We start from the raw sequence: 19,287 nt of genomic DNA, 5'->3' as shown, positions 1-19,287 counted from the left end.
GTAGCTTATATTAGTACTAGGATCGCGGTGGAATCCGCACAGATTCATTTTCCATCTTGTAAATAGTCATTTATTTATTTTTCTATTTGACGGGACACCAACACGCGATCCACGTATTTTTGCATTGTAAGCGATATTTCGTTTAGGTGCTAACGTGTCGCCAAAACTGTTGCGCAACCCGTCGAATCTAACTCAAATCTGCGTCACTTATCTAAGCGAGAAAAATCCTTGCGAAATGCAACCGACGCTCATTGAGTCTCTTCCATCTATATCAGCGATTCACAATGTGTACTACATTCCGGCAAATGAAAAATTACACTTAGGATACCGTAATTAGATAAAAAAAAAAAAAAGAAAAAAATCAAAGAGATCCTGTGTTTTCTCTGTCGGAATGATATGTGCACGAAGTCGATGTATACTAATGATATATTTGAATGACCGTTCTCTGTAAATATATTAACGTAAGACTTCCACGCGAATATCAAATTTGCAATATTTTATTACATCCTTATCATCCTAAACCTATTTAATATTAATAACTTTTTATTCTTCTAAAAAATAATATATTCTCCGACAAAGCGTGTTTTGTTTCATTCGAAGCATTTGTTAAATGAATCGGTTTTGTATCTTCCCAGGTACGATTTCCTTCTGGAACTTGAAGAAAATCAAGAAGTTTAGAAGCCGAATTTGGTATAATAGGATACAATACTAAACCGGCTATTCGTAAACTTTCCAAAGCTAAAGATACCACAGCTTCAAGTTGCTTTACAGAATCAAGATCTTTTGATTTGCATAAATTCCACGGTTCATAATGTTGAAACATTTGATTAGACGTGCGTAACATATTCAACACAATATCTACTGCATGATAGAAATTATATTTCTCATAGCACATCTTAGCATTGTCACCTAATTCTTCCAAAGCTTTTATATTCTTAAGGGCTATCTCAGATTTTAAAATATTTTTATATTCAGCAAAGTTATATATTATTCTGTCTGGATTAATATTTCCACCAAAACAGCGATTAATTAAATTACCTATTACGTTGGCAAGTTCAGAATTTAATATATTTTGAATTTTCAATTCGTTATAATCTACAAAAAGGAAATAAAGTATTAGGTAATAAAAAAAGAACAATACTCGAAATATATTATGTATTCTTTGTCTTACTTGCATCTGTGTCCAGTACAGCTTGTCGTAAAAGAAAATACCTCAGACCATCTTGTGTATAAGTTCTCATCACGTTAAAAGGTGATGTTACATTTCCTTTGGATTTTGACATCTTTTTATCTTTAACAGCCCAATGTCCATGACATACAAGTTTCCTTGGCAGTTCCAGACCAGCAGCCATTAAAAATGCTGGCCAATATATACCATGAAACTTCAGTATATCTTTTCCTATAACCTAATTTGAAAATATTTTTTGATTTTTATTTAGAAATTTATGAGAAACTTATTTTATGAATGAGATAAAGACATTTACTTGTACAGTTGGTGGCCAAAATTTTTTAAATGAATCATCTGGATATCCTACTGAAGTTAAATAATTAACTAATGCATCCAACCATACATATACTGTATGAGATTTATCAGAAGGAGTCGGAATTGCCCAAGACACTCGTTTACTAGGTCTAGAAATACTTAAGTCTTGTAAATCGTCTAACCATTGAATCAATATATTGCGATATACTGCCGGTTCTATTACATTTTCTAAATATAATTTCAAATATTAAAATTGCCATGTCTTTCAGTTAAGTCAAATTCATTAAATCAAATTGGATATATACCATTTTTCAGCCAACTTTTTAATTCATCTTTAAAAGAAGAAAGTCGAAATTTATAACTTTCTTCATCCATCCATTCTACTAAATCTCCTGATTCCGTATATCCTTGATTGCTATCAACAATCTTTACTACGTCTTTATCTGGAACAAATGCTTCTTCTGATACATTATACCAGCCAGAATATTTTCCTCGATAAATATATCCGTTTTTTTCTAAACAATTCTGTAAAATTTTAACTTCATATATTCATTTGTTCAAAATTATTGATTAATAAGATTTTAAACTTTATAAATTTAACAACCCAAAAATGAGAAACTGCTTCCTGATGTTGTTTTTCAGTTGTTCTAATGAACTTTGAATAATGAACATGAAACACATCGCACATTTCTTGAAACTCATGTGAAACTTGAGTACAATATTGAAAAATGGATAAATTTGTATTATTTGCAGCTTTTTGAACTTTTGTGCCATGTTCATCTGTACCTGTACATAAAAACACAGAATGTCCTAGCATAGTATTAAACCTAGCTATGGCATCTGCTAAGATTGCTGTATAAAGATGTCCAATATGTGGTCCTAAAAAAAAATATCAATGTTTTAATATTAACTGTCATAATGTATATTTCTATGCATTTATAAAACAAATTCTTCTGTTTATAGTAACATACCAGCATTAACATAAAATATAGGTGTAGTAATATATATGCTTTTATTTACATGATCACTAAAATTCCTTTTTTTAGCATAAGTCCATGGTTGTATTCTTGTCATTAAGAATGGGAACGTCCATAAAGACTGAGTATGACAAGATCTTGACAAATGGACTGTAATTAAAATTGAAATTATTGTACAGCAGAAGTATTCAAAATAAAAAAACATTTGCCATTCAACTATAGTTGCAATTAAAGTTAATAAACAACTCAATGTAAATATTTTACTTTATCATTTTATTTTCAGACTACTATATACAAATTCAGTATATCTGCAGTATCAAATAAAATATAATTACAATCCATTTTATATTCATTATTCAATTATTACAATTCTAATTGTATTGATTCTAACTGTGCTATAAGATTCATATGTTTAAATTCATCAGGCTTATTAGTAAAGGTTTTCAATAGTTCTAATCTCTTGACACTGTCTGTACAATAATATAATTGTAATTCATTTACTAAACATTGTGCTTCCTGCACATTAATACATTTTTTATCAAATTCACCCCGCATAAGAACAATTCCTTTTTCATCTTTAAATTCAGTATAATGAACAAGAGTTAAACATTCTGGCGCATTTTCTTTATGTGTTTGATACCATAATAGCGGTGTCATATGGATCTCTAATCCACAAAATTGACTAACAATAAACTCATATCCTTCTTTTCTAGGTAACGGCAACAAAAACGTTGAATACTGTTTTCCACGTTCAAACATTTTATTAAATTGCTCTGGCATTAATATTCCACATATATAATCTTTATCTTTATGATAATCTTTCCAAATGCTTATGATTTCATCCTTTGTTTTATCTTGAATCATATCGAGTTTCATAATGGTATTTAATTGTGCTTGCTCAGGTTGTTTGTTTTGTTTCAAGTATGGTTTTGCTTGGCTTTCATAATATTTATACTCTTCTTCCTGTTTTTCTTCAATTTAATAATATGTATGTCAAAAAATCAAAATAACATAGCTTAATTATGACTAGCTATTAGAAGTAAAAGCAATTTGGTTTGACAATTTAAAATAACATGCTTACACCATTATTTTCTATATTTCTATATTTATTACATTTAAATAATAAAAAAACAAGTATATAATTGAAAAGACAATATATCAATAATAAAAATGCAATACTAAATATGCAATACTAAATAGGTTATGGTACCTCTCCTTCTTTGAATTTTCTCTTCTTCCTTTTCAACCCGCTGTAAGAACTCTTCTGGATTGGTCTGTTGGAATTTTGCTATTTTCTTAGCATACTTCTCGAAGAAAGGATTTTTTTCAAGATTTTCCAAAGCTTTTTCAAGCTTTGTGCAAGTTGTCATAATGTATCTCTTGTTGCAATTGTTCGTACCAACAAAGACGTTTCTCATAGACATTAACAACGGTAACCGTATCGCGTTCTGCGAAGGAATTGCCATCGGTCATTCAATATTTAATTTATTATCAATTTCAACAATATAAATGCAAAAAGGTTCGACACATTCGTTTCATCACGTGCAGCTTAGATGGCGCTAAGTGCTTTATAAAATTCATATTTTATGCTAAATGCTATTAAAATCGTAAACGAGAAAATACTTTTCAATCAAATACATTTTCAAGGTGAAATAAACGATAAATAAAAAGTGCAAAATTTATCTCGTATTAATTTCTAATAAGTAGCACAAGGTTCCGGTATGATCAGTAATGTAGCTATATACAAATGCATATCCTTAAAACAGTAATGGTACTTTTGACCTATATCGCTCTGAAATATATTACATGTATATATAACAAAAATTGTATATACATATCGTTTATGCATGCATCCTTTACCAAGTTCAAATTCTTAAATCAACATCGGCTGTTTCACAAAGGAATTACTTGAGAGAACGTAATTTCATGCTCTTAAAATTAGCAATAAGTACTACAAGAGTATAACAATATTAACTAGAAATAGTTCAAATCCTTTAAAATTATTCGATTTAACTCGTGTTATTTCTCATATAAAATTTTGAAATATAAAACAGACAAAAGGAAAAAACGTAAAGGTGAAATATGAAAACGTAAAATATTCTTGCTTATTATTTTTTTGTTTTCATTGAAGTCTCTCACATTCGACGAGAAAATTTTTCTTGTTAAACGCTAAATAGCTGTGAAGGGAAAAAACAAAATGCGCGACTCACAGTGAAAAAAATTCCAATTTTAACAACGCACTGATATAGACGTCACTGTGAAAGACACGGTGCTTGTTCGAGGAATCGCAGCGTAATTGGTACGGCCCTGAGGAGAATCTAGTACCGCGAATTCAAGCGAGTCATTTCGCGTAATTAAATTTCAAGACGGTAATAAACTCGCAGCTAAGTCAACACGAAATTTTTCTCGTAATTAATATAAAAAGTTCCCAGATGGTTTGATCGAAAAGATAGTGTGATTAATTGGCAACGATTTGTTGATAAGGACTCTGACTTGAACGCCGCCCGCCGTGACGCATCGTTTCCGCAACGTCAGTTGCTCTCGTGCTTCTAGCGAAAGGGAAAATGTCGGCGTATTAGTGGGGTTTTGTTGTGCCACTAGAGAGTGACTTTTGGCTACTGTTTCCCAAACGGATCTCATCGAAGAAAATCTCAAGATTGTTACGGCTTTGGAAAGAGTCAGCATCGTTCAGTTTGCCAGTAAATGGCGTATAAGTCCTATCGGGTACGCTTAGTACTTTAAATCAGGTTTGATTCCGACGTGAACCAGTCGCAGAGTCCGCCGTCGGTTCTAGCGGAGGAAGGACAGAAATAGGGAAGGCAAGAGCAATATGTCGATGCAGTTGGCGATGTCAGTGGCAAAGAATGAATTTATCGTGGGTGGCAAATACAGGCTGTTGAGAAAGATTGGCTCGGGATCCTTTGGCGACATTTACCTCGGTATCAACATCTCTAATGGTGAGGTAAGGAGTACCGTTTCACGTGAGACCGACCTGCCAGCACGTATCTTCCTCCTTTCCTCAGTTCGTTTCTTTTTATCCTTTCATCCCCTTAACAACGTAACAAGTTATTCACCCAGTCGCAATATTGTAACTAAAATTTCCCTTACGATGTCGTTATTAAGCTTCTTACGAAATATGTTTTTTTTTTTTAATGATATTGTTATTGGTTACGCGAAATATCCATTGTTTTCTCTTGGAGGAATTTGCAACTTGTGAATTTTCCATCTCGACGGAGTTACAGTTACTTGGTCAACCATACCAAGTTAGGCTATTTTTAAAAATTTCATTGGTACATTTGTTTAACTGCAAATGTTTGCCCAACTTTTTCCCAATGTGATTAACCTCTATATGTAAAAAAGAACAGTTAATATACATATTGTTTACATGTGTAGATCATAAGGCAATATGTTATTAGAATACATATGTCTGTAATATTTGTTATAAAATAACTATTACAATATAGTAAGTAGTTATTTAAGCATCATTTTTATACAGTCAAAATTCTTCTGTCGCTCAAATCATTCTCTATTTCTTTGCATTTGTATGAAAGTGTTTTAAATAAATTGCACCACAAGTTATTCTTCTTTTACATAAAGAGTTTTTATCATATCTTTTACTTATGAATATTGTATAATAATTTTATTTATAAAACTTATGTCATCTGATTATATCTTATTTGTAAAGTAGAATGTTGTAAAATGAATTGCTAAAATGAAACATTTTATTATTAATATAAGACATATTACATATATATGATATATATAACAACTATTTTTATATTAAATATAGATAGAGTGTATTTTATTTAAAGAATATTAAATGAAAATAATCATATACTATATAGTACTTATACAAATATTATGAATTAAATTGATAACATATGACATAAGAAAAACAAAATTAAACTTTAATAGTTTAGGAGTATATAAAAGAGTATATAAAACTTGTAAATCTATAGTATTATGTACAAATATTTCAATTTAGCTTAATCATAAGTTGTATTACATGTGTGATATGTCATTTTAGGAGGTTGCTGTTAAATTGGAAAGCGTACGTGCACGACATCCACAACTCCTGTATGAGTCAAAGTTATATAAAATTTTGCATGGTGGTATAGGAATACCTCATATACGTTGGTAACTATTATCTTTAATAGCTTTTCTTAATTGTAAGAAATACTTAACTCTTTGTGGATGGAATGATTCCAAGCCTAGCGCTTTGTAGAGTCATTTGAAATCACTTATATATCACTTTTTAAAGTGCAAGTCAAATTGCTATAGCGATATATAGTGTTTGAAATCACAGTTCATACTTACGTGTTTGCACACTATATCACATTTTTAAATTCCTAAGTGAATTTAAATTCAAATTTGAAACATGTGTATATGTGTGAAATTAATTCTGAAAAGTATAATGAGAAATTTATATTTGCTTTTATTCTTGGATTTCTTTTATCAAGATGATGTAATACAAGTTTCAGATTATTATTTGACCATAAAAAATTTGTAAATGTCCACAAAGTCATCAATATTCTCATACTCTGAATCTTCAAAATATATCATTCAACTCTTTTTATTTTATTTATTATTCAAGTTGATCACCTTGATATTGTTATTTATAATATCAAGTTCATCTTCTGTTAAGGTTTTCATTACTTTTATTATAAATTTCTTCTCCATCAGACACAATATTTACTTTATTGCTATCTTCTTCACTTATATTAAATTTTTTGTGAGAATTACAAAAATTTTCATATAATAATCTTTCTGACTAGTACACTGACTAAACCAATAACTCAAGCTTCTTCATAACCGACTATCATTTGTCCACCGTATATATGTGTCTTAGGTTCTATCACTTGTTTCATATATTTTCGTTTTTTTGTTCTATCGCTTGTTTTCTCCAAACACATACATGCGTCGATCGTCCGCAAAGGGTTAATGTTATATGCTGCAATGTTATATACATTGTTATCTAACATGTAGTTAATTTATAAAAACGACAATTAAGTTTAATTTTTGAATGAAAATACAATTTCATAAATAGTTTTTTATTAAATATAGGTATGGACAAGAACGAGAGTATAATGTACTTGTCATGGACCTTCTTGGTCCATCTCTTGAAGATCTTTTCACTTTTTGTACCAGAAGATTCACAATAAAAACAGTCTTAATGTTGGCAGACCAAATGATTGGTAGGATTGAATATGTTCATTGCAAACATTTTATTCATAGAGACATCAAACCAGACAATTTTTTAATGGGTATTGGCCGTCATTGTAACAAAGTATGATTTTAATATTACTTTTCACAAAATTTGTACATTAATGTTCATTAAAATCTAATATTAATTATTTTGAAATTTTTAGCTCTTTCTTATTGATTTTGGATTAGCTAAAAAGTATAGAGATAGTCGTACAAGACTGCATATAATGTATCGAGAAGACAAAAATTTAACAGGTACAGCAAGGTATGCGTCAATTAATGCACATCTTGGAATAGAACAGAGCCGTCGTGATGATATGGAATCACTCGGTTATGTGCTTATGTATTTCAATCGCGGATCTTTGCCTTGGCAAGGACTTAAAGCTGCTACCAAAAAGCAGAAATATGAAAAAATAAGTGAAAAGAAAATGTCCACGCCTGTGGAAGTTTTATGTAAGGTAAGCCTAATATATTTGTGAATTCGTATCTTCGAATTAAAATTAAAATAGATTCTATATTGAAATTTATATTTTTATTGATTATATATTTTTATTATATATTTATATTTTTTTAAACTTCTCATTTAGGGATTTCCTGCTGAATTCGCGATGTATTTAAATTATACACGAGGTTTACGTTTCGAAGAAAGCCCAGATTATATGTATCTTCGTCAACTGTTCCGTATACTTTTCCGTACATTGAATCATCAATATGATTATACTTTTGATTGGACTATGTTGAAACAAAAAAGTTGTGTTGTTGGAGGATCTGCAGGTGGTCCAAGTCAACCTACATCAAATACTCAGGGACAGGGACAAGCCCAAGCTCAGCCACCCGCTCAGACCAACGCTCAACCAGGTGTACTATCTTATATTTCCAATTACATTATCTTCGATATTTATATGTGCATAAAATAACAGCTTGATAATATATTATTTATCTTTTAAAATTTGATATTAATATTCAGTTTCGTTAGTATTAGTTGTCATGTCATCTAATATATTATTCTTCATTTATATAATGTGTAATTTTTACTGTTTGTTTCAGAAAGGATAAAACTATAATTACTTGTCATTGCATCAATCCTATTTGCAGTCACTAAAGTGTCCAAGATCAGGTACTCAACTTTGTACGAATGCCATGCAAAGAGTCAAATCAATCAATCCTCTAAGTTTACATTAAGGAGGAGATTTACGATTACAAGCGTATCGTACACGAGTAAAGGACAATGCCACGGATACACGTTTGTGAATTCGCTGATTAGTGAAAACTTCAGTGTATTCTCAGTGCTTAGAGTTTTGGTTGATCCACCTCTTTGGGCTTAAAATCCAAGTGAGATCAGCCAGAGGTGGCTTGTTCTTATTTTGTTATTACCTATTTAATTCACCGTTGATAATAATTGAAATAAAGGTTTTGATGCCCCGAAGACCTTTGTAAAAGATTACACGTAACGGTGTAATGTGTGATTTAATCGAAACTCCGACAAACAATTTTCATAGAAAGAAAGAGAGAACGTTTTGACTATTCTTGAACATTCGGGGTAATTAATTGAGTACGTCGTATAAAATTTTATATCTATTCTACAAATAGAGAAAAGAATGTAAGGATGAGTGAATGATTATGTGAGAGTATGAAGAAAATATATAAGTGTACTGAGAGATAAATACAGTTTGTTGCTTCCTGATTTTTGTTTTATTCTCAGTACAATACAGTATAAATATGACGAATGTAACTTTGAGAGAAATGTTAATATTTTTCTTACATAAATTATCATGTCAGTAGTATCAAAGATTTTTCTTTGATATTATTTATTCTAGTAATTTTTTTTTTTTTTTTNTTAAAGCAGCAATTTAATTTTTAGATACGTTGTATCGATCAAGAAACGAACAAATTAATAGCGAGTCTGACCTAACAAACTTCACTCTTTACTCTCTTTCTTTCTGTGAGTATATTTAGTCGATCATGGTAAATGAAATGAATATTAAACAGACTTTTCTGTATTGGAGATGGATTACAGGTTTGCTTTACATTTAAATTAAAAAAAATATATAAAAATTAGTACATAAAATACTTGATGCATGGAAGGCAACTCTGTAACCAGATCCAGCCAAAGGACTTCTTCCGTATAGTTTTAATGGCAGAGACTGTGCAGTGGTATTTCCCGTGCTATTGCTTCGATATTAAGTTTATATTACGTGACTTCAATCGGTTAGTTGGTTGTTGGTATGCATAACGAAATGTCGTATATGAAGTCACGTTTCACACGGTAGAAGTTTCAAAAAATCTCGTTTCTGTCATTGAAAATTTTCTTTTACATCAACCATTCTAGTTGCGCCAATATTCACGTCTATGTTCCAAGCACTACTTCCAAAATGATGTATAATCAATAGTGTTAACTCATGTCAACTTACTATAAAAATATTCTTAAAAAAATAAAAAAAAAACAAAAAAAAAACGTCCGGTCAACCTTAGTACGAACCAAGATACAAGGGATAATACAACTGGATCTTGTGTACCATTATATATTTTGGAAAGAAACTTTATTTGAAGTTTTTAGACAGTAATTAAGAAAAGAGATATAATCGCTAAATATCTTTCAGTGAACGTATGGTTTATTATTATCATTAATATTATTATTTTTATTATTAATATTGCTATTATTGAAAATTAAAAAACTGAGAAACAAAATTAATGAGTAAAAGTGTGTACTACTATGCAGTGAGAATGAATGATCTAGTAAGTTAATGAATAATTAATAAGCACTTATTACTATCTGGTATGTATGTGTGTATATATAGGATGTCTCGCCAGGTATTCAACAGATTTTTCCCACGTGTTGAGCAAATCGTTCTGAATAAAAAAGATGTCATATACTCTATAGGTCTATTTAATTTCGTTCTCCAATTATATTAAAAACAACATAATGTTAGGTGAATAGTGAAGTAATAATTCAATTGCATTTTTTTTATCTTAAATATTTTTTAGATAGATGATCTTTAATTTATCTATGTACTAATCACTGTTTTCAATAAATATTACAATTGTTTCTATATTATAATAGTGTTCTAATAAAATAATGATATAATAGATTAATTAATTTTACAAATATTTTTATTATAATAATATTTCTTATATTTTTTATATTTCACTTACTGAAAAAAGTCGTTCTTATATGTTTTTAATATTATAATAATAATAACTTGCCATAGTAAAATTTGTATATGAACTTGACATCAGTATAATGTACATTTTATACACTGAAAATAAACAATTGAACCATTATACCTAAAGCAAAATTAAATGTTTATGAAAATTACGAAACGGAGACCTATAATGTATATCTTTCTTTATTCTTAATGACTTAATAAATACATAAGAAAAGTTGGTTGAATACCTCACAAGACATTCTGTATACAGATAATGCTTTATATATGTACATACATACGTGTGTGTATGTATAATAAAATTATGACAGTAATTAAGACATACGTTATTTCATAAATAATGAAAATCATCAACAGTTTATTGCTCCTTTTATCGCTATAAATAAAAAGTGGAACATTGTATTATAGTCTCTATTTCATTAAGTGTCAATTTTGATGGCAATACACAATTATCGTTATCCAGAATGGTAGTAACATGTTGTTCAAAATGAACGATATACTTGCTCCCACAAACTGTGTTGCGATATTCTTGACACATGGGATATGTAAAGGATATTTATGTAAATATTTTTAAGTCATATATTTGACGATTCTTAAAAGATATACAGAAGCCACAGAGGCGTGTAACTTTATCGTTTAAATTGTTAATAGTAATAATATTTGAGTTTATAAGGTAACAAAATGTGCTGCAGACTACCAGCTACAATGCACCGGTCATCGTGCTGTAGTCAATTCGAAAATAAATAAAAATCGCACGCTCCAAAATTATGTTATCGCTAGATTTAATCCGTTCCTTTCATCGGATATAAAAAAAATAAATTCTTCATTTTGTTTTTGTACATACAAAATATATTAACTGTGTATATAAATGTAACAAAACAAATTGGCTACCACAGCTTATGCGTAAGTGACAAAAAAAAAAAAAGAACAAAATTAGTACTTTACGAACACATTGCACTTACCACTGCTTTTGTGGTAGCATATTCTGCCACGTTAATATGTAATACTAAAAATTAACAAATGAAAATTAATAGCACAGCAAAGTATGAATTTTCCTAAGTTCCTGCGTTCCTACGTTAACAGTAAAAACTTGTTCTTGACCTTCGTGAGGAATTGCGATTTCGGCAGCAAGCAATTGATTTTCATGCATCGCTGCAGCCATTTCACGATTTGGGAATATTGCGAAATTAGCTTCAGCCATTCCACCTACTGTTCTTTGTATAACTTCTTCAAAAACTTCGTTCTAAAAGAAAACATAAAATTTTTAATTTTTATTTACATATAACTATAATAATGTATACTTTTCTACTAATGAATGACTTACGATTAATTGATCAGTTCGTTCTTTTAATTCTTTCATGACTATTTGCCGTTGTAACAGTTGATAAACTGGCATTGCTTTTTCTAATGTTGGGCCTTCCAAATCACGTGCCTTATTACGTCTTAAATCAGGAACAATAGGGAATGTCATGACTTGTTTAATATCCTGAAAAACAAGAGAAAAATGTTGATTAAAAATTAAATAAATACAAAAGAATATTCTTTGAATTTTTCATTTATATAATAATTATTTTGTGAGTTACTTTAGTAAGATCATTAGTTTTTTGTTTCAATTCCTGTATTTTTGCATTAACTGATCCCTGTCTTAATGGAGGAGTTATTGGATCCAAACTTTCTAACTTCTGGCGTAATACATCAGACATTAATTTCTTCTTTTGTTGATTCTCACTATTTAATGCTTCTTTAAGAGCAGTTATCTCTTGCATTAAGAATTTATTGTCCATTGATTGCATTCCAGATGCTGTTGTAACGCTTCCAGACATATTGTCTGCTCCAGATACAGACATCATCGTCTTCTTTCCAACAGATTTTAATTTTTCCTTTAACTGGCCTCTCTCAATTTCTAAACTATCAATATCTGTTTGAAGGTGATCCATTGTTTCCTCAAATTCTTTTTCCTTTCGTTTTAATTGATTCATTGCTTCTTCTAATTTTCTCTTCAATTTTTCTACATTCAATTCATGTTCATGTTGTTGAGTTGCAAGTTTCTTCTCCACTACATCTTTCCTCAAAATCATTTCACACAATTCTTCTTGTTTTTCTCTAAGAGCTAATCTCGCTTCAAGTATGTCACTATCCCTTGCTTCCAATTTCCTACTAAGTATCTTAATTTCTTCAGCTTCTTTTTTCGCTATTTGCGCTCTTACTTTAATAGGCTGTAAAGATTCACTTTCCGGAATTTGTTCTCGTTGTTGTGATAATTGTCCACTTATTGCTAACTCGTTTTCACATTCTGCCATTTTTTGTGCTAAACTGGCCGCTAACTGTTGAATGCTTGATAAACTTCCTTTAATCGTAGCTACCGGTCCGACATCTTCTGTATCATAAACTTTTTCACATGCTATAGAGGCCATTTCTTTCAATTTATCTGCACTGAGTCCTGTATCTAAGTCACCATTGACAATAATTGTTTGTACAGCGTTCTTCAATAAAATTTGTAGTGTTTTCATCATTTTTACAGCATGTTGGTAACACGTAAAAAATTGTTCGCTACAATCTTTATCCAAGCCTAAATTAGATTCTGCGCTATGAATTGCAACAGCATGATCAGTCAATACTCGTCTCCTAGCTGACTTTAAATGTTGTTGAATTACTTCGCACGTTGTTTCCGCATGTTGACAAAGGAGACCTATGTCACCACTGTCTCCTTGAATTAAAGTTTTGATTGCCGCGGCGTCAGTCGTAATAGCATCACAAGAACTATCCAACATTCTCGTACCATTAACTATCAAGCGAGCTTGGTTAATGGTTTCTCCAAATAATACAGAAAACATAGTGCAAAAGTATCCACAACATTTCTCGATAGCATCCATTGGTAGATTCTCGTCTAATTGATCTCTTTTGGCCAGTTCTATCAAGGAATCCAAAGATTTTTCTTGTGCTGCCATTTCAGGATAAACTGCTCCAGTTTTAAGTAACATTTCAGTATTACATACATTCAATGCAGATTCAAAACAACCAAGGAACGTTTGCAACGCATACATATACGAACAAAGGCGTGATCTGAAAGTATATTGTGCTACTAAATGACCCTTTAACACAGCTGTTCTATCTACTTTATCTAATGATCTATATTTTTCTCGCACTTGCGACATAAGTATTTCGGTCTTTTGTATCATTCTTGGTATGAGTAGAAGTGTTAAAATAGCATCGTGATCACCACCGCGTGCTAAGAATGCAGGAGGCATGAAAGATAGTAAATATTTCACATGATTTCGAGCCTCTTCGGCTTCCAATCGTCGTAATTCAAGATCAACGGCTTTTGTTTGAGCACGCGTTTCAGCAAAGGTTTTTTGGAAATCTAAAATTTCCGCTAATTGTTGTTCTGCACCTCCCATTCCAAGTTTAGATGTTTCTGTTGATTGTACACGTTGTTGTAATTGCAAGCATTGATCCTGTAATTGATGAGTGAGTTCGCGGAACTTTGTAATCGTAAGTTCACGATCTGCTAATGTCTCCAAAGCTGCATCTCGATGACGATAAGCATCACGTGCTGCTCCAAGTGCTAAATCTAATTCTTCCCGCAATTCTAATTCCAGTTCTTTTGATGACTCAGCAAGTTGATCAGACATATCCTAAATAAAAAGATAATTATTAAAATAAGTTATTTAAATATTATTAATTAAGTAAGTAAATTAAATAATGTTTAGAAAAGACATACTTGTAACGCTTCCAAATCTGCAACGGCTTCTTCCAATTCGGCGACCTTCTCTTCTAGTGCCATTTTTTTCTCACCAAGTACTTCAACCATTTCTTCAGCTCCTAATGCTGCATCAACCTGTTTTGGTAAAAGAACATATTTTTATAAGTATCAATAAAGAGTTATCCATTAAATGTTATTTATAAATGTTGTCGTATGTATAAATATTATTTATAAATGCTTCGTACTTGTTCTTGCAAATCTGCTATCTGATGTTCCATTTCTTCGACTCGCGTAGACAATTTCTCCTTTGTGCGGCCTAATTCTAATATTTCTGACTTCTTTTGATCCAAGTCTTTCTGAAGTTTTTGAAATTCATGCTTCTCATGTGCAGAAAGATCTCGCATTCTAACGAGAGTTTCTCGTAGCCGGTTGTTTTGTTGTTCCAACTGTTTTATTTCATAACTTGAAACACCAGTAGCTGAACCTCCTCCTGCACCCTATAGTAATTATGCAATCATTTATATATTAGTAATCGTAATAACATAAACTATCAAATAATTTACCCTTTCAGACACTTCGGTTCGTAATATTTCTAGGTCTAGTGTTTGTTCTTCAAGCTTTTCTTTCAGCTGTTCTAATTCAATTTGCAATGTCTCAGCCTTTTCTTCGGCCATTTCCTTATCTAATGTTGCCATTTCTACAGTTTCTGCAAGATCTGCCATTTCTTCTTGGAATTGTTCTCGAGCTGCATGTGCCTCTCTAGCTTCTTGACGCGCACGTTGTAGTTCTCTTTGAAGACTAGCCTTTCAGAAATAAATATAAAAATATTAAAATTAACGAAAACCTCTTTCATTTAATACAAAAGCTTCCATCACTTACTTGACTTTCCATAACTTTCGTCTTAAACTCAATGAGTTGTTCAAGTTGAAGTTTTGTTTTTTCAAAATCTTTCATTCTTTCTTTATCTTGCATTCTCTTTACTCGTAAAGTTTCCACTTTTTCAGTAAGATCACGAACCTGTGTTAACATACATAAAATATATTATCTTATATTTGTTTTATATTTCGATATATAAAACAACTAAAACATAGAGAATTAAAGGGAATATTTTATTTCAATCTTTTCTTCAATTGGAGAATAGAAACTTGAGAAATATTATTTTCTAATTGACCAACCTGAAAAATGCCCTAAACTTCTCAATCTTTAAACTGATTTTTATTATTGAAAAACAAATTAATGATAGTGTTTAAAGGAACATCCAACACTTCAAATGCATACAATAACTAAGCAACAGAAGTTGAAAAAAATTTATCTAAATGTTATAAACTTTTACAATGAACAATTTTCCAATAATATTTAAGAAAAAAATAAAATTTGGTTTATTAATATAATTTACCTGAGATTTTAGATTCTCATTTTCTTGCTGAAGTTGTAAATGTGATAATTTTTCTTCTACTACATTTGCAGCTGCTGCAGAACCTGCCATGACTTGACCAGGTACAAATTGTGGTTTCAGAGTCTCTACAAAACCTGTCTAAATTGTAAATAAATTATAAATGAAATTATAATTTAATATCAGGTGTTTTTTTTATTATCGCACTGAAAACACATACATTTTACTAAAAAGTTACATTATGTACTTCAGCTGAAGTACCTTAGAATACTTTATTTCAATTAAATGATATAATTATAAATATAATTTTCTATTGGCGGTAATGAAAAAAACACCCTGTATTTCCTATGTAAAACATTATGTTTCAGAAGAATGTTGTTTTTGTATGTACATTCAACAGAATTAGTCTATTTCAAAGTGATTAATGAGATTAATTGTGACAAAAGACACCAACAAGCTACACCAAATATTCTATTAGTTCTAACAAGTGTAGGAAATTCAGTCAATGAGTTGAATTGTTATATGACACTGCAGTTTACAGTAAGTATAATACTAAGTCATCTATCATGTCCTAACCATTTATAAATGTCAACTGCATTTATATTGTAGGGATAAGGTTCTTGATAAATAATAATTAAATAAAAAGAAAGAATAAGGGTGTTCCAAGTATGGATCACAAGTTTATATCGCAATGCTGTTAAATTCCTATTCATAGAAGAGCTGTTAATATCACCTCATTAATATAACGCTAAGGGGGATTCAGCATCTAATCGTTAAAAAGAAAAATGATAATTATATATTTGAATGCCCCTTCTCATGAGAAATTTTAGACTAAGCATCACAGAACTCAATTAACAAAGCAGATCCTTAATGGAACAGTGAAAATAGTGAAGGATAAATCAGTTCCATAATCCATTAAGAAGAAGTAAACCCATCAAAGTGCAGTGATGCTAATTTGAAGTCATGTGTTACAATGCTTATGATCAACAAACAACTAGTATGAGAAGGTTTAAGGTCAGATGAAAAAATTTAGATATTACAATTAATGAGTATTAATTACATTATTGTGATCATCTTGGGCCTTTGGCTTTTTGCCGGGAGGCGAGCTCGTGCTAGGGGACTTCTGAAACACGTACGTGCATTCCCATATGAATCATTCTGTGCCAACGGAATTATTTAACATGTACTCAAAGTTTAAAGTTCTCTATTCTGCCTTATTAGTTTGTCTAACATTTTAATTATTTCTCTATAGAATTTTTTTATTTATTACCGAGTCACAGAATAAGATTCTTTGAATATGATAGTAACAAACATATAAGTTACTTCAAATAGTTCAAAGATTTAAATGTAGCAAAGCCAGTGATTTTCTATTAATCATGAGAATTTATCACATTTAGACGTATATTCCTATTTTATGGAAGACTATATCTCATGTATTCATGCCTTGTTGAATCCTCAGAATAATTCATTCACTGTGTTCACATAAATAACTGATATATCAACTTATTGAAATTAACTATATAAAAATAACACAAGCATGATCAGAACAAAAAGCAATACCTCAATGAATGAAGCTCGTTTAGTAGATGTTGGGGCTGGTATAAGTGATTCTCCTCCATCTTTGCGTTCGTGCTGTGATCCAGATAAACTTTCTGTACTTGGAGCACTTAAAAGTGTTCTACTACCAGCCAACGATAGTCTTGAACTGTAAAAAATACAATATCAACACTTTTTTAGCAAATATAACTTAAGTTCTGACAATATTTACAATTTTAGACACATATCACTTGCTATAATACTTCTTCAAAAGTGAAGAAATGATACAACAATTGCAACTGTTTATTCATATGCTTATTTATATTCTATATACATTTAGTGTAATAGGGAAAGCTTACAAATACATAGAAAGTGAATAGCAATTATAATTTTTGGCTGTTCATACATACAAAAGCAATTAAGAAAAACATTAAGACAAAATTTTCAATCATCAATTTTCATGAAATCTTACCCAGATAACTTGTCAGATTGTTGCCTAGTATGGGCAGGAGATGTTTTTCTCCGTACTCTTTTATGACCAGCATATGAATTTTAAAGATTTATTAATTATACTTGCCTATTTTTTTATTGTTTCTCATATAAAATACTGCACAATGAAATTCAACAGTTCATTTTGCAAATTAAAAACTTAAAAATTAATTAATCGATACAATAACTTACGCAGTAGGTTCATTCCTTCGACGTGTACTTATGCTAGCATGAAATTTATGACAATATATAAGTCAACATCATCGCAGATGATACGTAATATTATCTTAACAAAGATTCAATGAAATTTAAAAGAATTGAGAACCATATTACCTATTCAATCGACTTCTAGCACGCGCTGCACTGGTTTCATCTGGCGTAGTAGCACTGCTACCTGCTGATGATGGACTAGCAGGTTCAGTTCTATTACCTGCTTCATCCAGTAAGATAAGTTGTGACTGTCGTACAAACATTCCATGATTTTCAGCACACTGGTACAATAAAAATATACAATATGTAAAATGTGATTGTACAATTTTTATATTTTACACACACAAGAAAATATAATATACTTTAAAGTAACATTGTCCTTTGATAGTTCCATTGTTTTTCCCTTTAGGTTCGTCAAGTATAACTCCAATCCATTTTCCTGGAGCAAAGCTTGGATAACCAATATAAGCAATTACTCCTTGACAATCTTTGCCAGGGACTTCGACACGCTGTCCGATTTTATACGACATCTCAACCGTGTAGAATTATCACATCTAATTTTCTATAATTCATCTATCGTTGTTTTATCTTTTAGTCGATTGTATATTTGTTGCTTATTAATTATGTATCTTGATTTCGTTACAAATAGTTCAAATGACATAAATTCTCAAATGAACTGACAACATACATTGCGTTACTGTACCAATTTTGTCAATTTCCTCACATTGTTTCTGTTTTACGTGCAACTGGAATCAGAAAGTTCGAAGTTTTCGTTTCAAGTTAAACAATTTTCGTTACGTTTTACTATTCTACTAAAACTTCAATTGTTAAAATTCTAATTTGGTCATTCAAAACGTTATATCATTGATTCTTGCTTCTAATGACACACCACCCTGACATTATACAAATTGCTGTTGCTATTTAGATTTATTTCAAACACATCCAAAAATTCGAAAATACACATTTTCTATCATCTTATCTTTTCTTTTTAATCAATAACATTTTGTTCAATCTACTTTGAAATATTTTCATTAAAAAGATGTATGATTCACGAACTCGAAAATCCAAAATAAGAACACTACTCGTACATAGAAGAATATCAGGATAGTATCAAAATAAGAAATTTA

General features: G+C 30.5%; 3 protein-coding genes across 7 annotated transcripts; 1 reads left to right on the top strand and 2 right to left on the bottom strand.

The window, feature by feature from the left end:
* Window positions 1–54: 54 nt before the first annotated feature.
* On the bottom strand, window positions 55–4,110 carry LOC122534240 (methionine--tRNA ligase, mitochondrial-like). The gene is made up of 7 exons (XM_043664678.1): window positions 3,671–4,110; window positions 2,455–2,610; window positions 2,088–2,362; window positions 1,789–2,008; window positions 1,485–1,711; window positions 1,172–1,406; window positions 55–1,095 (listed from the first exon to the last, which is right to left on the bottom strand). The coding sequence occupies exons 1-7, from the start codon at window positions 3,924–3,926 to the stop codon at window positions 533–535; spliced, it is 1,932 nt and encodes a 643-aa protein (XP_043520613.1). The 5' UTR covers window positions 3,927–4,110; the 3' UTR covers window positions 55–532.
* Window positions 4,111–4,983: 873 nt separating this feature from the next.
* On the top strand, window positions 4,984–9,349 carry LOC122534227 (casein kinase I). The gene is made up of 6 exons (XM_043664660.1): window positions 4,984–5,422; window positions 6,488–6,597; window positions 7,525–7,747; window positions 7,830–8,123; window positions 8,253–8,525; window positions 8,713–9,349. The coding sequence occupies exons 1-6, from the start codon at window positions 5,291–5,293 to the stop codon at window positions 8,719–8,721; spliced, it is 1,041 nt and encodes a 346-aa protein (XP_043520595.1). The 5' UTR covers window positions 4,984–5,290; the 3' UTR covers window positions 8,722–9,349.
* Window positions 9,350–11,394: 2,045 nt separating this feature from the next.
* Window positions 11,395–19,155, bottom strand: LOC122534222 (dynactin subunit 1). 5 transcript variants are annotated; one of them, XM_043664651.1, is made up of 15 exons: window positions 18,849–19,155; window positions 18,523–18,722; window positions 18,284–18,441; window positions 18,143–18,175; window positions 17,934–17,990; window positions 17,486–17,630; window positions 16,986–17,048; window positions 15,929–16,066; window positions 15,412–15,549; window positions 15,096–15,335; window positions 14,778–15,029; window positions 14,551–14,667; window positions 12,413–14,464; window positions 12,154–12,315; window positions 11,395–12,072 (listed from the first exon to the last, which is right to left on the bottom strand). In XM_043664651.1, the coding sequence occupies exons 2-15, from the start codon at window positions 18,688–18,690 to the stop codon at window positions 11,857–11,859; spliced, it is 3,939 nt and encodes a 1,312-aa protein (XP_043520586.1). In that variant the 5' UTR covers window positions 18,691–18,722; window positions 18,849–19,155; the 3' UTR covers window positions 11,395–11,856. The 5 variants fall into 5 exon arrangements, with proteins under 5 accessions (XP_043520586.1, XP_043520585.1, XP_043520587.1 ...); XM_043664650.1 differs by having other exon boundaries at window positions 18,523–19,155; XM_043664652.1 differs by lacking the exon at window positions 16,986–17,048 and having other exon boundaries at window positions 18,523–19,155.
* Window positions 19,156–19,287: the final 132 nt, after the last annotated feature.

Source organism: Frieseomelitta varia, unplaced genomic scaffold, assembly GCF_011392965.1.
Source record: "Frieseomelitta varia isolate USP_RPSP 00005682 unplaced genomic scaffold, Fvar_1.2 scaffold_580, whole genome shotgun sequence".
NCBI lineage: Eukaryota > Metazoa > Arthropoda > Insecta > Hymenoptera > Apidae > Frieseomelitta > Frieseomelitta varia.
The sequence above is the reverse complement of the archived record's forward strand: the minus strand, read 5'-3'. Positions and strand labels throughout refer to the sequence as shown.

What these genes read in the sequence shown, in the direction of transcription:
- LOC122534240 (XM_043664678.1), bottom strand. Translation starts at nt 3,926, where the DNA reads ATGGCAATTCCTTCGCAGAACGCGATACGGTTACCGTTGTTAATGTCT. An exon ending in GAAAATTCAAAGAAGGAGAG is followed by an intron (nt 2,611 to 3,670) that starts GTACCATAACCT and finishes TTTTAATTACAG; the next exon opens with TCCATTTGTCAAGATCTTGT. An exon ending in TGTACTGGACACAGATGCAA is followed by an intron (nt 1,096 to 1,171) that starts GTAAGACAAAGA and finishes TCCTTTTTGTAG; the next exon opens with ATTATAACGAATTGAAAATT.
- LOC122534222 (XM_043664650.1), bottom strand. Translation starts at nt 18,690, where the DNA reads ATGTCGTATAAAATCGGACAGCGTGTCGAAGTCCCTGGCAAAGATTGT. An exon ending in TAGCAGATTTGCAAGAACAA is followed by an intron (nt 14,668 to 14,777) that starts GTACGAAGCATT and finishes TTACCAAAACAG; the next exon opens with GTTGATGCAGCATTAGGAGC. An exon ending in CAGATTTGGAAGCGTTACAA is followed by an intron (nt 14,465 to 14,550) that starts GTATGTCTTTTC and finishes CTTTTTATTTAG; the next exon opens with GATATGTCTGATCAACTTGC.
- LOC122534227 (XM_043664660.1), top strand. Translation starts at nt 5,291, where the DNA reads ATGTCGATGCAGTTGGCGATGTCAGTGGCAAAGAATGAATTTATCGTG. An exon ending in TCAACATCTCTAATGGTGAG is followed by an intron (nt 5,423 to 6,487) that starts GTAAGGAGTACC and finishes ATGTCATTTTAG; the next exon opens with GAGGTTGCTGTTAAATTGGA. An exon ending in TTGGCCGTCATTGTAACAAA is followed by an intron (nt 7,748 to 7,829) that starts GTATGATTTTAA and finishes TGAAATTTTTAG; the next exon opens with CTCTTTCTTATTGATTTTGG.